Source organism: Prenolepis imparis, unplaced genomic scaffold, assembly GCF_030444845.1.
Source record: "Prenolepis imparis isolate NDT839.2.m4 unplaced genomic scaffold, iyPreImpa1.0 SCAF_12, whole genome shotgun sequence".
In the NCBI taxonomy this organism is placed as follows: Eukaryota; Metazoa; Arthropoda; class Insecta; order Hymenoptera; family Formicidae; genus Prenolepis; species Prenolepis imparis.
In genome coordinates, this window is record NW_028141170.1 from 10,026,855 (window position 1) to 10,052,197 (window position 25,343).

At 43.5% G+C, this 25,343-nt stretch overlaps 2 protein-coding genes across 9 annotated transcripts in view; one reads left to right on the forward strand and one right to left on the reverse strand.

The window, feature by feature from the left end:
- The first annotated feature begins 37 nt into the window (after positions 1 to 37).
- Prx6a (Peroxiredoxin 6a) lies at positions 38 to 2,051 on the forward strand. 2 transcript variants are annotated; one of them, XM_083051472.1, is made up of 5 exons: positions 38 to 173; positions 545 to 701; positions 825 to 1,045; positions 1,146 to 1,218; positions 1,353 to 2,051. In XM_083051472.1, the coding sequence occupies exons 1-5, from the start codon at positions 88 to 90 to the stop codon at positions 1,485 to 1,487; spliced, it is 672 nt and encodes a 223-aa protein (XP_082907598.1). In that variant the 5' UTR covers positions 38 to 87; the 3' UTR covers positions 1,488 to 2,051. The 2 variants fall into 2 exon arrangements, with proteins under 2 accessions (XP_082907598.1, XP_082907599.1); XM_083051473.1 differs by lacking the exon at positions 38 to 173 and adding an exon at positions 284 to 406.
- A 13-nt stretch (positions 2,052 to 2,064) lies between these two features.
- The window catches only part of Kis (chromodomain helicase DNA binding protein kismet), a 25,937-nt gene continuing 2,658 nt past the window's right edge, over positions 2,065 to 25,343 (reverse strand). The window contains exons 1-20 of one of the 7 annotated variants that reach the window (XM_083051460.1): positions 24,999 to 25,083; positions 18,945 to 22,127; positions 18,457 to 18,762; positions 16,527 to 16,930; positions 16,090 to 16,437; positions 15,701 to 15,992; positions 15,100 to 15,606; positions 14,751 to 14,975; positions 14,348 to 14,664; positions 12,105 to 14,261; positions 11,742 to 11,831; positions 10,807 to 11,004; positions 9,679 to 10,108; positions 8,559 to 8,844; positions 7,181 to 8,439; positions 6,847 to 7,090; positions 6,449 to 6,722; positions 6,163 to 6,307; positions 5,389 to 6,087; positions 2,065 to 5,073 (exon numbers count right to left, since the gene is read on the reverse strand). In XM_083051460.1, coding sequence (XP_082907586.1) covers positions 2,992 to 5,073; positions 5,389 to 6,087; positions 6,163 to 6,307; positions 6,449 to 6,722; positions 6,847 to 7,090; positions 7,181 to 8,439; positions 8,559 to 8,844; positions 9,679 to 10,108; positions 10,807 to 11,004; positions 11,742 to 11,831; positions 12,105 to 14,261; positions 14,348 to 14,664; positions 14,751 to 14,975; positions 15,100 to 15,606; positions 15,701 to 15,992; positions 16,090 to 16,437; positions 16,527 to 16,930; positions 18,457 to 18,762; positions 18,945 to 22,022 — 13,341 coding nt within the window. In that variant the 5' untranslated portion in view covers positions 22,023 to 22,127; positions 24,999 to 25,083 and the 3' untranslated portion in view covers positions 2,065 to 2,991. Of the gene's footprint in view, positions 5,074 to 5,388; positions 6,088 to 6,162; positions 6,308 to 6,448; positions 6,723 to 6,846; positions 7,091 to 7,180; positions 8,440 to 8,558; positions 8,845 to 9,678; positions 10,109 to 10,806; positions 11,005 to 11,741; positions 11,832 to 12,104; positions 14,262 to 14,347; positions 14,665 to 14,750; positions 14,976 to 15,099; positions 15,607 to 15,700; positions 15,993 to 16,089; positions 16,438 to 16,526; positions 16,931 to 18,456; positions 18,763 to 18,944; positions 22,128 to 24,874; positions 25,084 to 25,343 lie in introns of those variants that run through there. The other 6 variants (XM_083051459.1, XM_083051461.1, XM_083051462.1 and 3 more) reach the window with 6 other exon arrangements.

Sequence of the window (25,343 nt, forward strand, 5' to 3'; positions counted from 1 at the left end):
ACGCGCTGACAAGAGAAGAGTTTACATATATATAGAACGGATTTTTTTTATAAAAAAATTACATTTCCAAATTTCCAAGGACGCGCTATGGTTCTGCTAGGCGAAATATTTCCGAACTTTACTGCGGACACGCAGTTAGGCACCATTAAATTTCACGAGTGGCTGGGTGATTCGTAAATATTTCTTGCACAATATTATAACCTAAACTCTTCCTATTTGTAGAAAAGTATTGATTAAATATATATATATGCACACATACATATATATATAGTAGATATATAAATATAAATATTCGAGAGCATTTACACATCTTATTTATCTGTCATTTGCAATTATATTTAGTTCGCAATAATTAACGTGATGTGCGATTAATAAATTAATCTTATCAAACTCGAGTGTATTTTATGTATGTATAGATAGTCCTTTTTCGGAAATTGTATATAGAGATTTTTTATTTTACATTTTTATTCGCAAGAAACTCATTTGTGACATGCAAATTATATAGCTGAATAAATTACATTAATCTGCTCTTCTCTCTAAATAGATGGGGCATTTTATTCTCTCATCCCAATGATTTCACACCAGTCTGCACAACCGAATTGGCACGGGTTGCAAGACTGATGCCTGAATTTAGGAGATTAGGTGTGAAAGTAATCGCTTTATCCTGCAACTCTGTCGACTCCCATCGTAAATGGATAAAGGTTTGTATATTTTGCAAATTTCAGTAATATTTAATATTATTCAATATTAAATTTATATTTATAAGAAACCATATACAAGAATATACATGTTAATATTCAAAGACAAAACACTATGTTCTATAGGATATAAAATGTTATGGCGAGATAACAGACGAGGAATTTCCATATCCGATAATAGAGGATCAAACGAGGAAACTTGCTACATCATTGGGAATGTTGGACCCTGCGGAAATAGATAGTCAGACTGGATTACCCATGTCAGCGCGAGCTGTGTTTATAATTGATCCAGTTAAGAAGATGCGACTATCAATTTTGTATCCAGCCACTACTGGTCGCAATTTTGAGTAAGAACTGGAACCATCTCTATTTCGTATACGATAAATAAAATATTTTTTGTATAAAAAAAATGTTCTGCTATTAAAATTTCACATTCTTGATTTCCAGCGAAATTATAAGGGTGATCGAGTCTCTTCAGCTTACAGAAAAGTATAAAGTAGCAACTCCTGTAGATTGGAAGGTATGTTTTAAGAAAATTTAATCTTTTATTTTTTTTGTCAAAGATATTAATTTCTCGTAATAAAGTCATTGAATGAGACGTTTTATTATGAGAATTTGTCGATAAACAGTGATTAAATTTGTCTAATATTTCAGAAAGGAGATGATGTAATGATTGATCCAAGTGTATCGGACAGCGAGGCCAAAGCTTCTTACAATGATATTAAAACTGTGATGTTGCCTTCTGGCAAAACGTACCTGCGTATTGTGCCACAACCTATAGATGCATAAAAGAAAGCCTGTCATACTGCCGTTAATAATATAATACCGCAGTTCATCCTTGGCAGAGAGAAAACCATCTTCAGAATATGGGAGTTCCATTTATTCACATGTTTTGTGTCATATAACCTGGGACAGGTTAAAGACACGTTAATAGTCACTATTTGGTGACGCTGAGAAAAAAATAAAAATAAAGAAAATGTTATGTATATTTTCAAAGAGGCTATACTAAAATTCAAACTGCATAAGTCATTATTTGTATGATGTAAATATTCCATTTATGCTATTTTATGAGATAAACTATTCAATATTTTCTTATAATTATATATTAAATATAATATATAATATACATATATTAGTGCAACATATATTAATATAATATATATTATATATTATCGAGCAATATAAATTATAACAATATTGATATGTGCGCCACATATTTATATTTTATCTAAAAGACTGTTTTAAAAATATTTCCTAAGAAGCTATTATTAAAAAACGTGACAATATTTCTTTCTACGTGTGAAAAAAAAAAAATTAATATTTACATCACCAGTTTGGTTGACAAATCAAAGATTTGTATTCTTAGTATTTGCAAACAACAAAAGAAGCTGTTTATTATTTCACCTAATGTAATTAAAAGTACACTGCGTTATATACATTTTCTTTTCCAAGTACATTGCTTACTGTTTCTAGGCATAATGTGTATAATATTTACATTCCTGTTATTTTATTAAGTTATTACTGTAATTATTTTTTTTTTTCTACATTACGATTATATTTCATCTCGTGTTTCTTGCTTTTTATGCGCAATAGTGAGTACACAATTTTATAATACCTACATTTCATATATAAAACAGTCCCTGATCAAAACCAATAAGATTATAGTATAAGATAAGAAATTTAACAAAATTATATACCTTTATCATATCGTTTATTATTACGCAATTAAAAATTAATTACTACACAAAGTATCGAATCATAAAATACTATCATATATATTCATATACAGCCTTATTTGAGAGAACCCTTCTCCCTCGTAACTTTACGCAAACCTGTGCACTGTCGTACTGCCGTTAATATAATACCGCAGTTCACTCTTGGCAGAGAGAAAACCATCTCCATCAGAATATAGGAGTTCCATTTATTCACATGCACACACGCATGCGCACATAACACATACACACATTGGAGAAATTGAATTGATAAGCTACGGCAGATACTGCCAAATGTCTGTAACCTCCCTTCGATGCACTTGTGCTTAATTAATCTGGCTTGAAGCAACATATCCTTCACGAAGCGCTGATCATCGTCGAACAGGGAATCATCTATATATATATATATACACAAACATATATATAGATAGATCTTCGTTGTGCGAACAATGTCGAATCAGTGTGGAATAAAAAAAAATCTGGGCAGTGAGCGAGTGTCCATGATTTTTTTTCTATTTTCTCTTCCCATCAGGCCACCTGAAGCTCCTCTGCTTCAGCAACGCACGACGATCCCTCTTGACTCATTCGCCAGCCACGTGACTACTGTCTTGTTGGTGCTGCTGCTGCTGTTGCTGCTGCTCCGAGTGTTGTTGCATCTCCCCTTCCATTCGCGCCTGACGTTCCGCGGCTGCTCTTGCCTGTCTACCTGCGCTCGAACGAAGGTTCTTCCGCTCAGGTGGAGGTTCCACGCTCAGTCGTTTTCCGCTACGCGCCTTCTTCGCCTTGGGGCCGCCTTTCGCGTCCTCCTCCGCCTCCGAGGCGGCAGGCTTGTTATTCCCGGCGTCGCTCTTCTGCGTCGTCGACGTCGTATTCGAGATTGATGTCGACGTCGAGGTCAATGTCGATGCCGACGACGTCGTCGTCGTTGTCGTCGTTGTCGATGCTGTCGTCGTCGTCGCCGCCGCTGTTGTTGTCGTCTCGTTCGTCTCCTTCTTCGTCGCGATACTCGTCTCCGCGGACAAAGTGTCACTCTCGTCCTGCAAAACCGCCTTCGTCGGGGTTGTCGGCAACGTTGCTGGTTGCTGTCTTGTCGCCGGTTCGATCTCGATCGTCGCCACGTCGTTGTTCGAAGAGGACTTCGAGGAGGTGGTGTCCACTTCGAGACGCATCTTCTTGGCGACCGGCTCCAGGGTGACCTCGAGCGGCGGCGGCGGCGCCGAGGGCGTCGATCGTTGCTGGTCGGAGTTTTGATTGCTGCCGTCTGTACTATTATTATTATTATTGCTGCTACGATTCCTTGATGGTTTCTCGAGCTTCAACGCGTCTACCGAGTCTACCGTACGAGTCACCAGTTCGGCGCTGGTCCTGCTCAGATGTTCCAGAGCCTCCTTCATCTCCTGCTCCTTGTTCTTCCGCTCGGTCTTCTTCTCGGAAGATAAATCCGCTGGAATCACGTCGGCTTGTTCCGTCGTCGCGGTTTCCCTCTTCTCGTGCTGTTGCTGCTGTTGCTGCTGCTCGACGCCGCGGCCACGTCTGTCCTCGGCGCCGTGTAACGCCGCCATATCAGTATATTGTTGAAGAGTCACGGCCGGATCCACCAAAAGATACCTGGACGACGCCTTCTTCTCGGCTTCCTTTCGTTTCGCCACCGTCGACGACGACGACGACGATTCCGATACAGCTTCGCGCTGCCTCGAGGAGCCGCCGCTCGAAGACGCGGGTTTCCGTACTACAGAAGAGGCGCTGGACGTCGGTGGATTCAGCAGACCGCACTGGGCGAGACTCTCGTAGGCCGACGAGACGCCACCGGGCTGCATGGAGAACGGATTCAGGCCACCCAGACCCAGCGGCGTGTAGAGGAGGCTGGGATTCGATAGGAAGAACGGGAACGAGGGCGTCGGGAGGCTCGTCGCGGAGGAAGCCGCGGACATGGACGACGGACCACCAGCAGCGGCCGACGATTTGCCGGACGTCGATTGTTGATCCAGTTTGCTGCTGCGCGACTTGCTGCTGCCGCCACCGCCACCTCCACCACCTCCACCGCTGCCACTTAAACCGGACGAGGAACATCCGCCGCCGCTCTTGCTGCCACCCGTAGCTGAACTCACGATAGGATGGTTCACGGCGTCCACTACTGCTGCGCTGCTGGTCGCCACCTGAGCGTTCAACGCCGCCTCCATCCCCGCCAACGACGGTAGACTCAGTCCGGCCAGGTTGGCGAACAGCGAGTTCGTTAGGCCCATGCTGCCCAGGTTGCCGAGGTTGCCTAGGCCGCTGAGCGCACCTAGATTCGTCAGACCGCCAAATGGCATCAGTAGCGGATTGTTCTTCGGGTCGAAGTTGCCGAGGGATAGACCGGACAGTAGGGAATTGTTGAGATTGCTGAGGGGGAAGTTGAGACCCGACGCCATCGACGTGGCCACTAGATTGGCGGAATTCGCGGACTGTTGGCTCGTAGGGCTGGGCATCATGGGAGGTCTGCCCGGGCTCTTGCCTTTGTTCACGCCGCCGCGTTCGCTGCCCGGCAGTCTCTTCTGCAAATCGTGCGGAAGGTTGCCGCGTTCCTTCACGAGCTCCGCCCATTTTGGATCCACGTCGAACATCGGATTCTCCAGGAGCCACTGGCCGAGTCGTTTCAGCTGAGGCGCTTTACTTCCGGTTACCTGGATGAAAGAGAATAAAAAAAGATTGACTTTAATGATCAAATTTAAAGACTGCTACAGGTAAAAATATTGAACTTATCTTTGTAAGAGTAATAAAAACATATAATTCTAAATTCTTGCGGGATCGCTTATGATTTAAAAAATACTTAACATATTTAAGTATAATTATCAATTTATGCAATGTTTTATACTGACTAAATTAATAGTGAAGTTGAAATTATATCCAGATGCGTAAGAGAAGCAGAAGAGAATTTTCAAGAATATCTCCAGAATATTTAAGAAATGTACAAGTTTGAGTAATGTAATGTCGATTACCTTCTTGCCGGTTATTCGATTAATGACGGCGACGTTCTCCTCGCCGGTGAGCTTCTTCCAATCCAACAAGGACGGATCGACGCGCGGCCTACGTCGTCGAGGAGCGTTTAGATATTCCGCGCATTGTTCCGACATGGCGCTCTGCTCGGCCAGCCACTTGTTCACCTTCGCCTCGTGCGAATAGGAGCCGACCTTGGATGAGTACTCGGCGACTTTGCTGATGTCCGCGATCATTGCCTCGTAACTCTTTCGATGACTGCTGCTCGAGGAAGACGGATGCGCCGAGTTGAAAGCCTGCTGCTGCTGTTGTTGTTGTTGTTGCTGCTGTTGTTGATGCTGTTGCTGCTGTTGATGCTTCTTCAATTCGCGATTCTGTTGTTCGGCTTGGACCAACAAGGCGGAGAAGGTATCCTTGTGGGAATGCAAGGATGGCGGCGGTAAAACGGGTGTAGAGGAAGTCGAGGTGCGCGAAGACGGAATTGACGTAACGGTGATGGAGAACGGTTTCTGGGCCTGGGGATTCGGAAGCCCCATCGGCGCCGATGTCGGGGTCACGGTCACGTTAGGCGTAATCGTATTCTTCTTGCTGTGCTCGGGATAATGACTGCTCTGTTGCTCCTTCGCGGCACTCAGACCTAATACTATTTCGTCGAGTTTTCTGCGTTTCTTCTCCTTTCCGATTATCGGCTCCTCCGTCGGCTGGTAAGAAGATTCAATGACGTATTTAACAATTCTAAGATGGGATGTAGAATCATTTTGCAAAAGAATACTCACACAAGATTTCCTCTTCATCAGCTTGTCCAGCATACTGTCCAACTTTCCTTTGTTGCTGCTGACTTGTTTATTCTTGTTCGGCATGGAAAAGTCTTGCACTTCGTTCATCATGTCCTTGTTGTTATCAGAGCTTGATTTTGGATATCTAAGACATGGACATATAATCATTGCAATATTCATAACAATTACACATTATATGTAATTCTATTCATATTAGATTTAACTTTATATTTTATAATCAACTACTCATGTTGTGTACACATTTTTGAAATATTTCATGTCTTACCCAGCGGATAGATCGATGGGCGTCAACGTGCTCGATGTCCCGGGTATGACGGTCGTTTTGCCTGGAACAGTGTACTTTAAGTCAAAGGGTATGTTTGGCGTTCGCGCTTGCTGATGCGCCGGTGGTGGCTGAACCGGCGTGGAGCGTCGCGATTCCTCCGATTGAGACTCGTCGTTGAGCTCCCAGTTGGAGGTTGAAAGGACAACCGGTTTGCTGAGAGGCGCCGACGACGGTGTGCTCAGATGACTGCTGTTGAGAAGCGCGTGAAGCTTGGCTGCGCAATAAATAATAATAATGAGATGTAAATATCGCTATTAAAATAACGATGTATGTTTAATTGATTATTAATGATAATTAAATGACAAGTTGAAAGAATGTCACGATTAATTAAAAGTTACCTCGTTCAGTCTCTACGTCAATAGCGATGTGCCTCTTACGTTTCTTCGAAGCGGACATGTTGTTTCCGCTCACCATTGACCTGGACATTCCATGGTCTGTGGTGATAGTGATCACTTCCGAGCAATCCTTTTCGTTTTGAGCCATGTCCAGCTCTTCGCCGGCGCTAAAGTTCACCGAGACTGGCCACTCTTTGTGCTCTATCGCGTGCACGATGTGCATTAAACGAGCCTCAATCGCATGCTCCTGAAGAAAGAGGACGTGATAAGTGAAAATAGAGCTTGAAACGAAATAATGAGTATTTTTTTTTTCAAATAAAAAGATTGACTAGTTTACCTTCGGCCACTTTATCGATGTACTGGCGCAACCATGCGCCAAGAGTTGAACCACCGTAGGCTCGTTGCTGTAATCTGCCGGTTTGTCCCGCAAAACGAACGTGTCGATCTGCGTTAATCGCGACAACGGTTGTATCACTTCCAGATCCGGGAACATCGCCTTCAACTCCGCAGCCTGGACGCTGCACTTATCCTCGATCTGTGAAATCTTGGATCTTTCTTTGGCTAGATCAGAGCTCTTCGCTTCCTGCGTCTCGGTTTCATCTTTAGCTGGCGCGTTATCTGGCTTCACGCTTTTGTTATCATCCTCGATAGCGGACTCGATATTATCAACACTTTTATTGTCGACATTCTCGACCTTCTCTTTCGAATCCGTATCGTTTTTCTCAGCTGTTTCCGTTTTCTCAACATCTTGCGCTTGCGATTCGTCCGATTTCTCGGCGGATTCGGCTTCTTGTTTGACATCTTTCTCTTGAGCCTTTTCCTCTTTTTCGACTTCCACAACAGCAGGACTCTCGGCATTTTCTGACCCAGCTTCCTTCGCTAGTTTCTCGTCAGCCTGTTTGGCACCGCCAGTCTGACTGACTTTGACGTCGCATTTAACTGGCTCTATCGCCAACTCGCTTTTCTCCTCGCTTTTAATAGCAACAGTCTCCATGTCCGATGACGGTCTCGCGACGGTGGTGATCATCAACGAGCCACCGACTGATATTTCCTCGGACTTGGTCTCCGCTTTGACGATAGTCAATTCCACCTGACTCTTCTCGGGGTCCGCGTTCTCGGGCTTTTTATCGGCAGCACCTTGATCCTTGTCCTTCTTCGCCATGACTTTTTCAATCTTTAGAGTTCCTTCGCCCTTTTCCAGCTTCACCAGTATCTCGTCCTTGTCAAACTTCAAGATGTCGTCTCTGTTCTCGAGCTTTATCGCTTTCTCGGATTTGTCCATTGTTTTAGGCGTTTGCGTGCCCGCGTACATCCCTCTCGTCAGAAGCTTGTGAAACGAAAAGTCCGGATCGTTCAGTATAGTGATATCGGTACGTCCGAGACCGTGTTTTGCCGCCCCGAGTAACAGTTCCTTATCGTGTTTTCCAGGTATCCACCAATCCGGCGTGTCCCCTGACGGCTGGCACAACGACAATCGTTCCTCGAGATGCGGATGCGACAGAATCTCCTCGCGAATCTTACTCAGGAGATCGACGCGATCGAGGATCTGTCTCGCTTTGGCAGGACTCAACTGGTCCACCGGAACATCTGAAAAATCTGCAACGTCAACATTGTAATATACTTTTCGCACACAAGATCTTTATTATATATATATATATATATATATATATATATATATATATTAAAAAATTAAATTGTAGCAAAAAGATACGCACCTTCTTCTTCGTTCAGCTTCGCGTTGCAGACCTTCTTGCACATTGCTCTGAACGACATGTAATAGTCCGTGAGATCGTTGTCCGTTTTCTTGTCGAATCTGGCGATACTCTTGAATTTAGTCCAATCATACTGGGCTTTCTTTCTGTCGTAATTAACGCCATACGTAGATACCACTCGCAGAAACTCGCTCTCTTCGCGGCGAGTCCATTTGGCTTTTTGCTCCTCGATGTGAGTGCGTTCTCGTTCCTTTACTATAGCCTCCATTTTCCCTCTTTTATCCATTTTCTGTAAATGACATTAATATCGATGATACGAGATTTCTTTAAAAAAATGATACAGGGTGTCCCAACTGCAACAGTTAAATATCTCGAAAATAAAGGCTTTTTGAGAAAAATGTTTCAAATAAAAGTTGTAGGGCTTTAAGTGGCGCATTAAGTAGTAATATTATATAATGTGACTATAGATAGCATTGTTAAGACCACTTAAAATTCACTTTGAAACTTTTAAATGGAAACCTCTATTTTTAATTACATATTCATGTAGCTTATCTTAAGAGTTTTTCAATCACTATAATAAAGTTTTTTTCAGTTAAGTATTTTTCGAGTTAGAGCTTGAAAGATACAGTATTTTGACATAAAATACAAAATATCTTGTAAAACTTCAATTTTCGGTAATCTTACCTTAATACTGTGCATAAAAATGCACAGAATAATTAGACCAATGAATTGGTGTAAAGAAAACGCATAATTGTTTTTTAAGAAAAAATATGTTGCAAATTGTATACATTTTCTTAAGAATAACTATGCGTTTTCTTTATACACCAATTGATTTGTCTAATTATTTTATGCGTGAAAGTATTAAGGTAAGATTATCGAAAACTAAATATTTTACAAAATATTTTGTATTTCAAGTCAAATTACTGTAAACTTCAAGCATTATAATTCGCATTAAAAGCACTGAATGAAAAAATACTTTATTATAGTGTTTTACTTAGGACTTAATAATTTTTATTTGAAACATTTATTTCAAAAAGCCTTTGTTTTCGAGATATTTGACTATTGCATGACCTTAGGGATACCCCTGTATATAAACTAACTGAATATAGGCCATAATACTGACCAAAAGATACATCGCTAATTGTTGCAAATCCCATCCTTGCATATTCAAGGGCAGCTCGTGCATCATTCCGGTATGATTCATGGTAGGATTAATACTCTCACTGTCCACTCCCATTTTGCCAACTTTCGGCATAATCTTAACGTCCTCCTTCTTATTGACGGTCCGTTGATAAGAAGATATGACGCGACGTAGTCGCGTGTTAAGATCTACCACGGATGGCCAGGTCTTTTCGTCGTCCGGCAGGAGGCCGTCGTTTCCGTCGTGACTGCCGCCAGCTTCCGGTATCGGGGTATCCGCTTTGCTCGAGATGGCGGGAGAATCAGCTGGCGTTTCCCTAAATTTGTCGGAATCTTTCGAATCCTTTGTCATTCCGAGTGATTCGCTATCGTCCACTTCGTTCTCCAGACTATTATCGTCTCTGCTGCTGCTGCTAAAATTTCAGAAATAAATTTCGAAGATAGTATCTGTATAATAGGGGGGAAAAATAATATCAAAGTCTCTTCTCCCAATAAGGCAAATAAGATGCTCTTTCATTATTTATTGTGTACACAATTTTTATTCCGCAATACGAAGAGAATTAAAAATAAATAAAAAATAATATTTATTTGTTTAACTTATTATCCTTTCTCGATGTGCCGTAATATTGATCCAGAAATAGAAAGACAGCAAAATTAGATAATTTATATTTATTTCAATAGCGCGTTCTCGTTATCGTCTTGGTTTCAATTAAAAATTTTACTTTACTCTTGATGTTTTTGCTGCGACAGCACTTTTTTTACGTTAATAATATCTCGCGAGAAGATATCGAAAGACGTTAAAGAGAGAGAGAGAGAGAGAGAGCTAGGTTGAGTGAACATTATATATACGCCACTTTTATTGCTGAAAATAAAAGCTCTGACCGTGTAAGAGAGCGTATATGTATATAATAATGTATATGTATGTATAAATATATATATAGAAAGCGGTGCAAGCGGCATATGTGTTAGGATAGTTAGGCAGCGCATAAGATGAAAGAAAGAGAGAAGATAGACATAGAGATAAATGATAGAGAGACAGAGAATGAGAGAGAGAGAGAGAGAGAGAAACGAATAACAAATATGTAAAGAAAAAAAATACTAAGGTACTCACTCGGCGGTACTCTTGTTCTGAGAGTTCTGGAAAGGGGGAGGACAGCTTGTAATGAAAGAAAGCGCGGGATCAGTCCTCATCTGCTCGTAATTCTCATAGCCGTGTTTGTAGCAGCCGACTATTAAGGATTTGTCTGCTGTCGTGTCCCACCATTTCGCCGGTCGTTCCGTCAACTGTGGAGGGTCTATCGGCAACGCGCTGTAGGGGCGGTTTCGATTTACAAAGATTTGCCAATTTTTGTTCTTGCGTGCCGATATCAATTATGTGCGTGTTTTCATTACATAATTTCAATAAAGAAGAAATTTTTCAGCGTTACTGATAGAAAATATAAACCAGAGACATATTTAAAAAAAAAGAGATCTCCTGGAGAAAAAAAAAAAAAAAAAAAAAAAATTGCCACAAACATCCGGATCCTCTCTAAAGATTTTTAAAAAGTCACGATTATCTAGCCTGTCCCTTTGATCACTTGTGCACTTGCTTAGCGACCTACTCCCCTATTACGCTCCTTACCACTCTCTGTTGCAGATTCGATCATCCTCGTTTTACCAAGAAGTGTGCAAGAGTTGTGTATACATATGTCTCTCGATCCGCGAGCGCGTGTATACAGTATTTGTTGTACGTGCATATATATAGGAAATGGGAGGAAAACATGATTTTCATGATATTAGTAGCGTAAAAGGGGTAAAAACAAAATAGTCCTGCTTCTGCCGAGCTACGTGGATTGGTCAACGGAGATTCTGCTCTATGAGCATTCCTCATACAGATATATAGCTCCCAGGATATCAACAAATACATCGCACATGCAAAAACTATGCTAAGCTCCTGTGATAAGCACATATGTGAGTATACACGAATATCGTGATAGATGGTAGTTACGCTTATGGTTTTTACGAAAAAGCGTCATGAGAGGAAGAGAACGACGCCGACGAACTCACCTCACGTGAACGCCGTCGGAGATGTGCTGAACCAGGTCGCCAATGATCTCGTGTTTGATGTAATACAGCATCCGTACGCGCAACAATACTCTGTAAAAAATTAATAAATAAATAAAATAATCCCTCAAATAAGAATTGATACAGAAATTGGATTCAATAATGAGTAGCTTTATGTAGCCTTAAAAAAGCTTAAAAGGATCCCGTACAAAATACATAGGATTTTGGCTCTCAGTAGAATTGGTTGAATTTTTGATTTTTCCTTTAAAATAATTAATTGAAAAAGAAGGGAGATGACCTTCATTTGTAATTATATTTATAATATCGCATCCAATTCCCACAATTAATATATAGATCTATATGTACTTGTTGGCGTGTCGACTGAGGTGCTTCCTGTAGTTGCTCTCGAGGAAGATGTCCCCGTCGAACTTTTCCGCGTTGCTCCAATGAGTGGGATCGCTCGGTCCACCATTGATAACCGATCCCCTGGTCTCTCTACCTTCTCGGACGCGGGAACCCTTCTTCTTCTGCCGGCTGTTTCTGCTTCCGGTGTTCATCGACACGCACTTCACCTTCTCGCCGTTCTCCACCGGCGTGATGAGGTCCCAGATGAAGCTGCGGATCTTCTCGTCGCCGCGATAGTAGCGCAGACAATAGAGCAGAATGACGCGCGCGCAGTCTTCGACGTCGATTTCGCGCCAACCGCGTCGGAACTGGCTGTGCTGCAGGATCTCCTCCCAGCGACCCCAGCCGAACGTCAGCAGTCCGCGCTCGACCTTGAAACACTCGCTACGCGCCCAGCTGCCGTACACCACCTCGCCTTCGCGAGGCACGTACTCGTCGTAGAACTTGCGTGTCTTCTTGCCGAACTTGTCGCGTCGCTTCTTACTTCTGCCGGAGAGGCCGATGCTCATGTCGTCGTCGCTGTTCTCGTCCGAACTGTCCAACTCGGACATGTCGACCACCGACTCGTCGTGACCGTAACGTTTGATCTGCGTTCTTCGTCGCGGCTCGGAGATCACCAGCTCGTCCTCCTCCTTCTTCTCCGTCGTGTCGATCTCCGCTTTCTTCGCCCACTTCTTCCAAAAGTCAGGATCGTCTATGTTGATGTCCGAGCGATTCGACGAACACGCGAAGCTCGCCTTCGAGAATGTCGAACCCTTCTCGGCTTCTATCGTGATAACCTGGGTTCTCCGTTCGAGTATTTGTTCGATGTCCTCTTCGCAGAATTTGTCGCCGGCGTTATCGTCGTCCATGATGGCGCCGTAAGCGCCCTTCTTCAATAGATCCTCTATCTCTTTCTTCGTCAGCTGTTTGTTGCCGGGATCTTTGCCGCTCTGGCTGGTGTTCATAGATTGCAAGATCGCTTTGTCGAGGCCCAACTTCAAGGAAGCCTTGTCGAACATCTCCCGCTCGTACGTGTTGCGGCAAAGCAGACGATACACCTTGACCATCTTTTGCTGCCCGATGCGATGGCAACGTGCTTGAGCTTGCAAATCGTTTTGCGGATTCCAATCGCTATCGTAAATGATGACAGTGTCAGCCGCAGTTAAGTTAATGCCGAGTCCGCCCGCTTTTGTGCAGAGCAGGAAGACGAATCGATCCGAATCGGGTTTGCTGTAACGATCGATAGCAGCTTGCCGCAAATTTCCGCGAATCCGACCGTCGATTCTTTCGTAGGGGTACTTCTTACACAGCAGATAGTCCTCGAGTAAATCCAGACACTTTACCATCTGGCTGAATATCAAGACGCGATGACCGCTAGCTTTCAGTTTCGGTAGTAACTTGTCGATCAGTACCATCTTACCGGAACTGTTCACCAGCGCGTGAAAATACGCCTCGGAATCCTCCTTTTCGGTTTTATAATCCAACTGTATCTGATCTTCGGCTCCGTTCAGTAGAAAAGGATGGATGCAGCACTTTCTCAACTCCATCATCGTGTTCATGAGATTCGGTATGTTTGCCGACGTGGTGCCCTTCGCGAGAAACGAGAAGTTCCTCTCGAGAATGCCGCGATAATATTTCTTCTGGATATTCGTGAGTTCCACCTCGACGACGGTCTCTTCTTTCGGTGCTAACGATTTCTCAACGTCCTCCTTCAGACGACGCAGCATCATCGGTTTCAGGAGAAGCTGCAGCTTGTTTACCTCACCCTCGCTGCTTAGATTCCCGAACTCCTTCAGGAATGCCTCGCTGCTCGCAAACTGTTGCGGCTCCAGAAAATTCAGCAAGGAAAACAGCTCGTTGACGTTATTTTGCAGCGGCGTGCCTGACAAAAGTACCCTGTGTTCCAAATTCAATTGTCTCAGGCCTTCAAGAAGCTTGCAATTCCGATTTTTTAATCGGTGAGCCTCGTCTATGACGCAGAGTCTCCAATTGTATCCACGTAGTTCGTTAAAGTCGGTTATAATGATTTCAAACGTCGTAATCAACACGTTAAACTTCACCAAATCTTTGATCTGCTGTTTCTTGTCATTCTTGTAATAGACTTCGTACTCTTGAAGCATCGTACGACTCGCCGCGCTGTAATTTAAATATATATTAATGTTAATTTAGTTTATTTTTTGTGGATACAGATGTACATATAAAACTACTCTTGATATACTTACGATCCGTGATACACTACGACATTCATGTCGGTCCAGCCTTCGAATTCTCGCTGCCAATTTGGAATGGTGGATAAAGGAGCTATGATCAAGAACGGTCCGCGAATTCCGTACTTGTAGGCCGCGTCCACGAATGTCAGAGATTGAATCGTCTTTCCCAGACCCATCTCATCGGCGAGGATGCAGTTGTGTCCATTGTACCACGAAAATAGCAGCCAGTTCAATCCTTCCAATTGATACGGTCTTAAACTGTTATTATTCTTGTAAATCGGCGACTCCTCCAGCTTTACCCAAGCTGCAGCGTTGGGTTTTTTCTTCGGCTAAAAAAAATGACAAAATGTGTACGTTTTATTTTATGTAAAATTTTAATTTTTAAAATATATGTGTATAAATTAATGAAAAATACCTTCCACTGCTCCTTAGGTGGAACTTTATTAAATTTCACAAACTGTGCTATCTTTTCAGGATCAACATCTTCCTCCAATTCCCAGGTGGAGTCTTCGTATTGCAGGGATCGCCATTTGACCAAAAAGTGTCGGACTGTGTCGCCGGTATGTGGATCTGTGTGAGTTGCTTCATCCAAGACTCGATCAACTTCGACAAAGTCCGGATTAAAGGGATCATCCTCGGGCTAAAAAAAAAAAGAAGAAAAAAAGTTGCATAGAATAAAGGTACAATTTGAATTTCCAACTTTATAGTGTAAAAATTATTTCAATATATTTTATTCGTGAATTGAAATAAGAAATATCAAGTACATTTTCGAAAATATTGGTGTTTTGTTGTTGCTTCTGCTTAAATCTCTTCAGTTTAGCTTGAATCCGTTTGTCTCCCTTATACATTTCCTCCTCTGTTCTCCATTCGCAATGCAAATAAGAAAAATTTCGATATTTCACAAAGTATTCTTCGGCTTCCACAAATTGCGGTTTCGCCTCGACGACGGCGGTATCGGCTGGTTTAGAATCCTCAGGCGATTCCTCCTGTTCCTTCGCGTCTTCCTTCTTCGCGCCATCGGTTTCGCTCTCTTCCTCATCCTTGTTCGTATCCTCAGTTTTAGTTTCTTTCTCGATAGCTTCTGCATCTTCCTCTTTCACGGAATTGTCAGACGTCTTGTCCTTGTCATCGGTAGATTCTTCCTTATCAGCGCTTCCATTCTTTTCTGGTGACGCTTCTACCTTCGGCGGTACCACCGGCTTAACCTCTCTCCTTCCCAATCGAGAACACAAAATGTGTTGCACAACCATAGAATCCTCATCAGTAGTGTTCTACGGAAAAATGTGAAAAAAAAAAAAATCAAGTCAGGAAATATTACAACAATATTTATATATAAAGAGAGTTTGCAATTCGAGCGATATGTACAATGTATACAAAGTTAGGTTTATTAGGTCCGACTTCGCCGCCTTCACCGCCCTCCTTCTTAGCAGCAGCGGGCTTTGAAGCGTTCGCGCCTTCCACCTTTTTCGACACTTGAGCGTCTTGTAGAGGAACATCGTCGTCTGAGAAACGTAACATCACATCGTCCACATACTTCTTGCGTTGAGTATTTCTCGCGGAACGTCGCTTGTTCACGTCGTCGGCTTCCGGCGACGGCGGAGGCGTCGCCGCTAGCTCCTCACCATCGGAATCGGGCGCGATGCGACTCTTACGTTTCCTGTGAAAAGTGATAGACAATAGAGTTACGTAACTCGTGATCTCTTTATAGGAAATTATGCGATTAGCCGCATATATGTAGAACGAGTGTTATTTACTTGGAACTTCTAGAAGATTTTCCTCCAGAACTCTTGCCGGCGCTCGAACGTTTTCTAGACGCGGATTTCTTTTTCCCACTCGTAGTCTCGGTAGTCGCGGTAGTCGCTTCCGCACTTTCCTCCTTCTTCTCCTCCTCCGGAGCGTCTTCCGCAGACTTATCCTTACCCTCTTCCTTTACTTCGGTGAGAGGCTCGTTGGTGGAAGAGTCTACCTGTTCCTGATCACCCTGTATGGACGATTCGCAGACCTTCGTCTCGGCATCCTTAATAGCACTGGAATCCGAAACGGCGCTTTCTTCGTTTTCACGTGTAACGTCATCGTCAGCAGATTCGGATTGTATAATTTTTCTATAAAAGAGCAGTAATGTTGAATATAATGCTATTTTATAGTATCCAAATTTTATTATATAAATTTTTTTCTATGCATAATTACTCACTTTCTATTACGTTTTGTGGAATCTTTGTCCTTGTCCTTATTTCTCTTCCTTGCCACCTTCGGAGATTTCGGTTCCTTTGGTGGCTTCGGCTCCTTCTTAGGCTTCGGTTCTTTGGGCTCTTTAGGTTCCTTCGGCTTGCGCGGTTTCCGAGGCGAGCGTGACTTTCTACCTTTATTCCAATCCTCCTCCATGTCTCCAGAGGACGGCTTTATGTCTTCCGAGTCTGCAAAACTGTCTACGATATTGCTACTATCGCCCGGAGTGACCTTATTGTCCGACAAGGGCTGCTCGGGCTGTTGCTGAGTGGCAGTAGTAGGAGCGGATGCCTCTTTGTCGGCCTTTTTCCGGCTTTTCTTCGCTCGCTGTGTACCTTTGCTACGACCGCGTCCAGTAGTACTAGAGACCTGTTTTGAGTGAACAATATTTAATAAATACGACTTTTACAAATACAAGAAACAATACACGCACGAGACTTATCAAGTATTGTAAAAAAGTATTATAAAAAATAAAAAAGAAAGAATGTCATAGCTTTATGACTTTGAGATTTGTTTACAACGTATGTTTTCAAACAGCTCTCTACAAGTTATCCTTTCATGTTATCAAGATATATATATATATATATATATATATATATATATATATATATATATATAGTATAGTATAGTCTGACAGAATAAACTCAAACAATAAAGATCTGTCAGACAAGTATGCAAAGTTTTGGTTTATTTCAATTGTTATTGAAAAAAATATTATATTTAAGTACATACTATAAATGTATTAATATATTACTTTTAGATATAATTGAAATATTTATCCTTTTTAGACTGCACATTTCATTATTTCTTTCAAAAACGTATACTCTTATTGTATATTATTGTATTCTTCGGGAAATATATATAATATGCAAATTATAAAAGATTATTCTATTTCTTATTTTTCTTATTCATTTTTGTTATTTTAAAAACTGCGAAGCTTTAAAAAAAGCATTTAATCGATATTTTTTTAACAGGATGTCTACTCAAATTTTATTAAAAAATTCCCTGAGAATTCCCTGATAAAAATAAAAATATAAAACAAAAATAATTTATTATAAACGTTTCAAGAAATTTATTAAAATTAATTATTTATGAAATAAATAAGAAGTACTAATTTATTTAATTGTCTATTAAAAAATTGAATAATTTTCTAGGGGCCGGTATTCATAGTCCGTTCTCATTTCAAGACCGTCTTAAGTAATGTCTTAAGATGCAAATACGGCTCTGTGATTGGTTAATCACATCTTAAGATTGTACTTAAGACAGTCTTAAATATAAGAACCGACTATGAATACCGGCCTAGGAAATTTATATTTTTATAAGATCTTGATACTAAAAATAGATTGTTAATAAAAAAATCATCCCAATCAAATTTAATGAGCAGAGTGTCTACTCAAATTTTCTAAAAAAATTCCCTGATAAAAATAAAAATATAGAGCACAAAATAATTTATTATAAATGTCTCAAGGAATGCTAATTTATTTAAATTATTTATTAAAATAAATTATTTATTGAATAAATAGAGTACTAATTTATTTAAATATTATCTATTAAAAAATTGAACAATTTTCTATGAAATTTATAATTTATATAAGATCTTGATACTAAAAATGGATTGTCAATCAAAACAATCACATAAAATTTTAATAAAAACTTAAATTGCCAAGATATGTTAGACATAAATTTCTTAAGTTGCTAAATGAGAATAAAATATTAACAAAAGAATAATTTTTTTTAAAATTCCCTGAATCCTAATCAAATTCCACGAGAATTCCCTGAATTTTCAAGGTCGAACGAAATTCCCTGAGAATACCAGGTTTTCAAGGTTTTTCCCGGGAGTATACACTCTGTTTAAGAAATCAATAAAGTCAATCGATCAGTCTCGCGTCACCTACCTGCGGGCTATCGACCACAGCAGCTGTGAACATTGATGTCTGTAGTATACATTGCGGGCCATCGTTGCATTGATCATTCGTCTCGTGCGACTGCAACGCCTGCAATTTCTCTTGCAGGGCGACAATCTTCTCCTGATTCTCCGAAGCCGGCGGCATGCAATATAGTTCCTGCAACTGCTGTTGCAAAGCAGCTCGCTCCTGATGATGCGTGAGAGGAGCGCCGAAGCCACCCGGCGCAACTGGGGTTTGCGTAGGATTAGCCGGCATACTATACATGTTCGGTATCATGTCGCCTCCAGGATGATACTGTCATATGAAAACATGTGTAATGTTAATATTCATCGTAACTGATTATGTATATCCGAATATCATATCACAAATATGTATATATATATACATCATTATTATAGATGATATTGATAATATTACTAAAATAAATATTATAATTAAACACATTGCGAGACGAGTACTTAAAATTCGAATAGTACCTGATGCGGTGTTTGCGAATTTGGCACGGGAACCGCGGCCTGATGCGGCGGCAGAACCATCCCGGCGGTCTGGCTAACCGCGGGTACCTGCTGTGCGTTCAGAAGCGCGGCGGGGACTTGCTGAGCGTTCTGATTATGCATCTGGGACGCCTGATTCTGCATCGGCGGCGCCTGCAGCTGCGGAGGCATCTGAGACGGCATGAGCTGAGCAGTCTGCGGCATCTGCATACCAACCTGCTGAGGTTGCATAAGAGGTGCCGGCGCCTGCGGCGGCGTCGCCGTCGTCGATTGAGCCTGTTGCGTGACGCAGATCGGACCTTGCTGAGCCGCCGGTTGCGCCAATTGCGGTGGCTGCACCTGTGCTAGTGGTTGAGCTTGCGGCTGTCCCAATTGGGCCTGCGATTGTCCTGCCAATTGAGGCTGCGCCTGTCCCAATTGCGACTGCGGTTGTTCCAGTTGCGACTGAGGCACTGGCGAAATTTGTTGCGGCTGTGCCTGATTCAGTACAGGTTGCTGGGGTTGAGGAATCTGCGATTGTTGAGCGGGTGCGATCTGCGGTTGCAACTGCTGTTGCGGTTGCGACTGAGGCATCTGCTGCTGTGGCTGCTGCAGTTGCTGGTTCATCTGAGCGGGTTGCGGCTGAATCATCTGCGACTGTTGCGGAGACTGTAGCTGCGGCGGAGGAGGGGGTATCGTTGCCTGAGACGGAATTAGTTGCGGCTGAGCCATGTGAAGTTGCTGCACCGCCGGCTGCTGCACCGATTGCTGCATCGGCTGCTGCGGAGGACAATTAATAAGTTGCTGCTGCTGCTGCTGCCCTATAGCTTGTTGCGGATGCGTCGTACTACTCAATGACGATTGATGTACTTCAACACCTTGTTCTGGTTTCGTTTCGCATGTATTCTGATTCTCGATACTAGAAACGGGATTCTGAAGTGGCGCGACAACTGCTTGCTGTTGTTGCTGTGGTTGCAACGATGTAGTCACGTTTGTGCATTCCATATTTCCGCTTGTACTGGACACTGGAAGAGACTGCACCGTTTCAATCGAAGGTATATTCGCCGGCGTAGGTATATTTCCTGCTGTAGACGATGTATGATCTAAAGTTAATTGATTCTGCGAGTTATTTTGTGCCGAGATATCTACTTGCGGTGAACAGAGTTGCGCAGTTGTGTCCAATTGTTGACCCTGCTGAACACTCTGATGCAAAGAAGGCTCAGGTTCCGGTTGCTTCGGGGTTTCGATCGGATTTTGCACGACATTCTCCGTTGTCGTCGCCGGTTCTCTCGTTGTCGTTGTACTCGTTGTCGTCGCCGTTTCCGCAGCATTGTGCATAGCAGCCTCCGGGCCAGCAACGGGAAACATCGAAGCGCTCTGCTCGGATACTATCGGCATCTGTTGAGGCTCAACCACGCCGCCTCTATCCTCGCTGACGCCGATGTTCGACCTGATTTGCGATTGCTGCTGCTGCTGTTGTTGTTGTGTCTGCTGCTGCTGCGGATGCGATTGCCATTGAGCGGGCATTGGCATTCTAGGCCCCGCGACTTGGGCCGGCATCGGACTCTGCGCCGTCGACTGCTGCGGCAGAACACCTGGTGTCTGCGACATTGGCGGACGCGTCTGGAATTGATTGTACTGATCCGGGGCGGGGACGCTAGAATTCGAAACGGCGACTCCCGGCATCACCATCTGTTCGAGAGCCTGCAGAGTAGTCTGTTGCTGCTGCGACGACGGATTCATTTGCATAGACGTGGGTGGACACGGTGACACCGACATCGCGTTAGGTTGATTGCCCTGCTGATGAGGAAGTTGAACGTGAGGATGCGGCGACAGGGTAGGCTTGGCCGGCGACATGATGGGTCGAGGTGACATCTGCTGCTGCACCGCGGGCGGACGCGGGGACATTTGCGGGCGCGGTGACATCTGCGGCGACAATTGGGGAAACGCGGCGCGATACTGAGGACTCGTCGAATGCTTAGCCGTCGCAGCGGTGCCGAATTGTTGCGGGGGCGGCGCCGAGTGCTGCGGCTGATTGAACATCGAAGTAGCGTGATGAGGATATTGAGGATCCATCGTCGGTTGTTGCTGCGCGTTCGGATGCTGAGGGGGATGCTGAGGATACTGTTGAGGATGAGACGGATGCGGTTGATGCGTCGGATGCGTCGGATGATGATGCGGCATTCTCGCTTGGGGAGCTTGCTGAGCCTGCTGCTGCTGATGAATGGCCGAGGCGAAACCAGGATAGCCGGGGGACGCCTGATACATCGCCGCAACCGAATTACCTTGTTGATAATGCTGCTGCTGCCCGACTATGTGCTGGTAGACACCACCAGTCGCGCCTGCTTGCATCGACTGATGCAAAACTGCCATATTGCCTATCATTCCTTGCTGACTACCAAAATGTTGTTGTTGTTGTTGTTGCTGCTGCTGCTGCTGTTGCATCTTTTGATTGATAACGCCAGCTTGGTCTTGCTGATGAGAATACTGCGGCGGCATGTGTTGCCTGTACGTGGCAGGCTGCGGAGCCATTTGATTGTAATGCCTCTGCATTTGCGGGTATCCGCTTCCGTTACCCGGCCAGCCTTGCTGGCTGGGGTCTATACTCATGTTGGCTCTAGCCATCGAGTGTTGCTGCTCCATAGTGTACATATTGTCATTGTAGCTAGGATACTGAGCGCCGCTACCTGGATGAGGCCCCCTGTGCTGTTGCGGTGCAATGTTGCGGGTCTGATTTTGAAATGCGCCTGGCACCATGGCACGCTGAGGTGTGGCGCTATTATCGAACGTACCGAGATTTTGGTTAAACATACTGCGCTGCGACGGACTTTGCAATTGATTCGAGCTACCAAATTCAGATCCGCCGAATGAGGTTAATTTCTGTATCGGAGATTCTTGCGAAATGTTATAAGACTGATTAATGTAACTCCCTCCTCCATTAGGGCCAGAATTCAGACCGTCCCTCGACACCGCTACGGGATTATTCGCAGGCGCAGGATCGAAATGATCGTTCCCTCCGAGATCAGGAAGAGCCTCGAGCATCGAGCCACTGACATCTTCACCAAACAGATCGTAGTCCATGTCTACGCTGAAGGACTCTTCGTCCCCATTTCAGGCTTACAAGAATACTGTGCGATCTCTTCTATAGCCAGTAACGTGCCCATGGTAAATACAAACTCTTGCTGCCTGAAACGATCAGAATTTTACACTTTACTTTTCTCTTCCGGATAAGTTTTTGCGCTAATGTAATATACGATAAAAAAAAAAAAAAACATTCTTATACTGATCCTCCTCGTTGAAGCGACATACGTCGAAGGGGAAAAGCTATACGCTTATGGTTCAATTTCTCATAATCGCCATAACTTTTCCCCCCCGAAATACATCTCAGCTTGCAACAAATTGTTGTTGTACATTTTTATATAAAAAAATCTTAAAATTATATATAAATATTATCCTGTGCATCAACACATGCTGCTACGATTCTAGAAAGAGATATTAATCAGACAAGTGAGAGAAAAATTAAATGTATAAAAGTATATTATGGATGAAAATAAAATTCGTAAACAATATATTATTGTAATTGGAACGTAATATAATTGAGTTTATATCGTCCTCTCTTTACGAGAGATATTTTGCGTTTGATATTAAATGCGATAATATAATTTCAAAGTCAAAATCACATGAATAAAATATTAAAGTTTCCCGAAAGGGTCCAGAATGTTTTCCCCTGGTTATAAGATCGAAGATTTATCTTCCTATTTCTCGAGCAAATTCTCGAGCCTTATCTGATCGCGAGAGAGCCAAAACAGCCGACTTTACAAAATGTCGTTCCACTTTTCTCCATTCTTGTTTCCCTCTCATTCCCTCTCTCGGCGAATCGTCCGGACAATTTTTTTTCTGGAAGGTAAACAAGTCCGTGTCCCGGTTATAAAGAGATCGCGAGAAGCCGATCCCCGAGCGATGATGAAAACCGGAAAAATGCTGCATCAATCTTTTCCCTCAAAGATGACTACGAACGAAAAACAAGCGAGAGAAATGCTACACAATATTATACCATTCTTTTTCTCTCTCGGTGTAAAGGTCAATGAACAACGTATTATGATATCGAGGAGATTAATATATTTACAGAAAAATTATCGGATAAATTATTCAGGTTATTTCACGTGACTTAATGATGACGAGTCATTATTTGATGACTAACGCGATGTCTGTCATATTATGGAAATTTTTGGCAGTCTTTATATAATATATATATATATATATATATATATATATATATATATATATTCTCTTTACAAAGAAAATTTGAAACGTAACTCTGAAAGAAATATCACAGCAGCGATTAACTTTAATCTCGAAAGTATAATACATATATATACACACATCATTATTGTGAACACTATGACTATCACGTACAATAATATGGCAATATTGTTCCGCGTCTCATAAATAAACGTTCCGTTCGGGACATAACACTGACGAAAATCAGATCGATATACGTGGAATAAAATTAGAAGAAGCTAAACGCTGAAAAAGGGGAGAGAGAAAGAGAGAGGAATAAGAGGTAAAACAAAAAATTGGAGCATCGGTACAAACCAGATACACACTGACAAATCCAGCGCAACGCGATAGAGAAAGAAAAAGAGAAAGAGAGATATAGAAAGAGGAGAATGTTCTCGTGTCTCGGCGGAAAACGAACAAAAATACACTCACTCGATGCGAGAGCGAGACAGATAGACAGAGACAGAAAGAAAGAGAGAGAGAGAGAGAGAGAGAGAGAGAGAGAGAGAGAGAAAGAGAGAGAGAGAGCGAACGAACGGTCGAAATTGCACCGAACGGCGGTATAAAAAAAAAGAGAGGCTCTGTGCTTTCTCTCTCTCTCTCTCTCTCTCTCTCTCTCTCTCTCTCTATCTCTCTCTCTATCTCTCTCCCTCGGTTGTATTTCATCGGCGCGTCTTTTACAGCCGTAAAAAGTGGGAAGAGGCCGCCTGGAAGAAGAAGCGGCTTCGTAGGGTTATGGCATAACGCTCCACGGCGTCGTCCACGAAATTTCTCACGCGAGCATCGTCGAATTAATAAACTCACTCGCCGATAACCGACGGTAACGACGACGATGATGACGATGACGATGACGATGACGTCGAGGCGACGACGATGACGCCGAGAAAGAGAAACGCTAGAGAGAGAAGGATGAAGAAGGGGGGGGGGAGAGAGAGAGAGAGCGAGCGAGCGAGCGAAGAGGAATAAAAAAAGCGACGAACCCGACGACGACTACGGAAAGTACGCCATTATTGCGGGAAAGAGAGAGAGAAAGGAAGAGAAGAGGCGGCGCGACGCGGGGGAGAGAGAGAAAGAGAAAGATTTCCCGTTCGGGGCCACCGCGAGAGAGAATTCGTCGTTATCGCGCGACGCTCGATATTCCGACATCGGGCGGCAGCGCGTCACTCTGTCCGCGTCGCACCGTCTCTGTCTGCACACAGCACTGTTTCTTTCCAGCGGTAGCCAGCGAACCAGCCAGCCAGCCAGCCAGTCGGCCAAGCAGGCAGATGAGAGGGAGAGAGATAGCGCACTGCCGCTTCGCTCCTGTCGTCTCTCTCTCTCTTTCTCTCTCGCGGGGCTAAAGGACGACGCGCCGACTCTTATTCAAGTGTTCCTTACGGAAAACCACCCTCTCTCCTTCCTCCTTCACGCGATTTTCACTCGACCACGGGCCATCCGAGGTGCACAGAGACTCGGAATCATTCCACATATCTATATACATACATAAAATATATATATATATATATATATATAATATATATATATATACATCCCTCTTTCTCTCTCCTTCGCTCACTCATTAAGTCTCAAATGATTCACTCACTCACTCACTCGTTCGTTCGCTTCGTCTCCCCCCACCACTACTTCTCGGAGTAGAGTCCGTCTTCGCTTACCCTGTCCCGTTCCAACAAGGAGTAGGAAGAGAAGGAGGTCGGAGCACCACTATAGCACCACTACTACTACTACTATTATTATTACTACTACTACTACTATCACAATTTTATATATATGTTATACCACTACTGCTGTTCGCGCACGTAAATGTACTCGTTTCCCGGAGTGTTGTCGCCGGTGTGTTTCGGCCGAGAGAGCGAGCACCTCTATCGCGCAGCGGCAGGAACGGGCACCGCTCTCGCTCGGCGCACCACCTGGCGGCGCACGCATGCGCGAATCACCTGGCGGCTCGCGCATGCGCGCGCTGCTTGCCGCCGCCGCCGCCGCGCGCGTCAGTCGAGCCGGCTTGTTTCTCCTATACACACGTGTTGTGTGTGTCTGTGTGTAGCGTAATATGCGCGCGCGGGCGCTTTCGGAAGAGTACTCTGCGTTGATACCACTGCTTACTCTGCGTTGATACCACTGCTT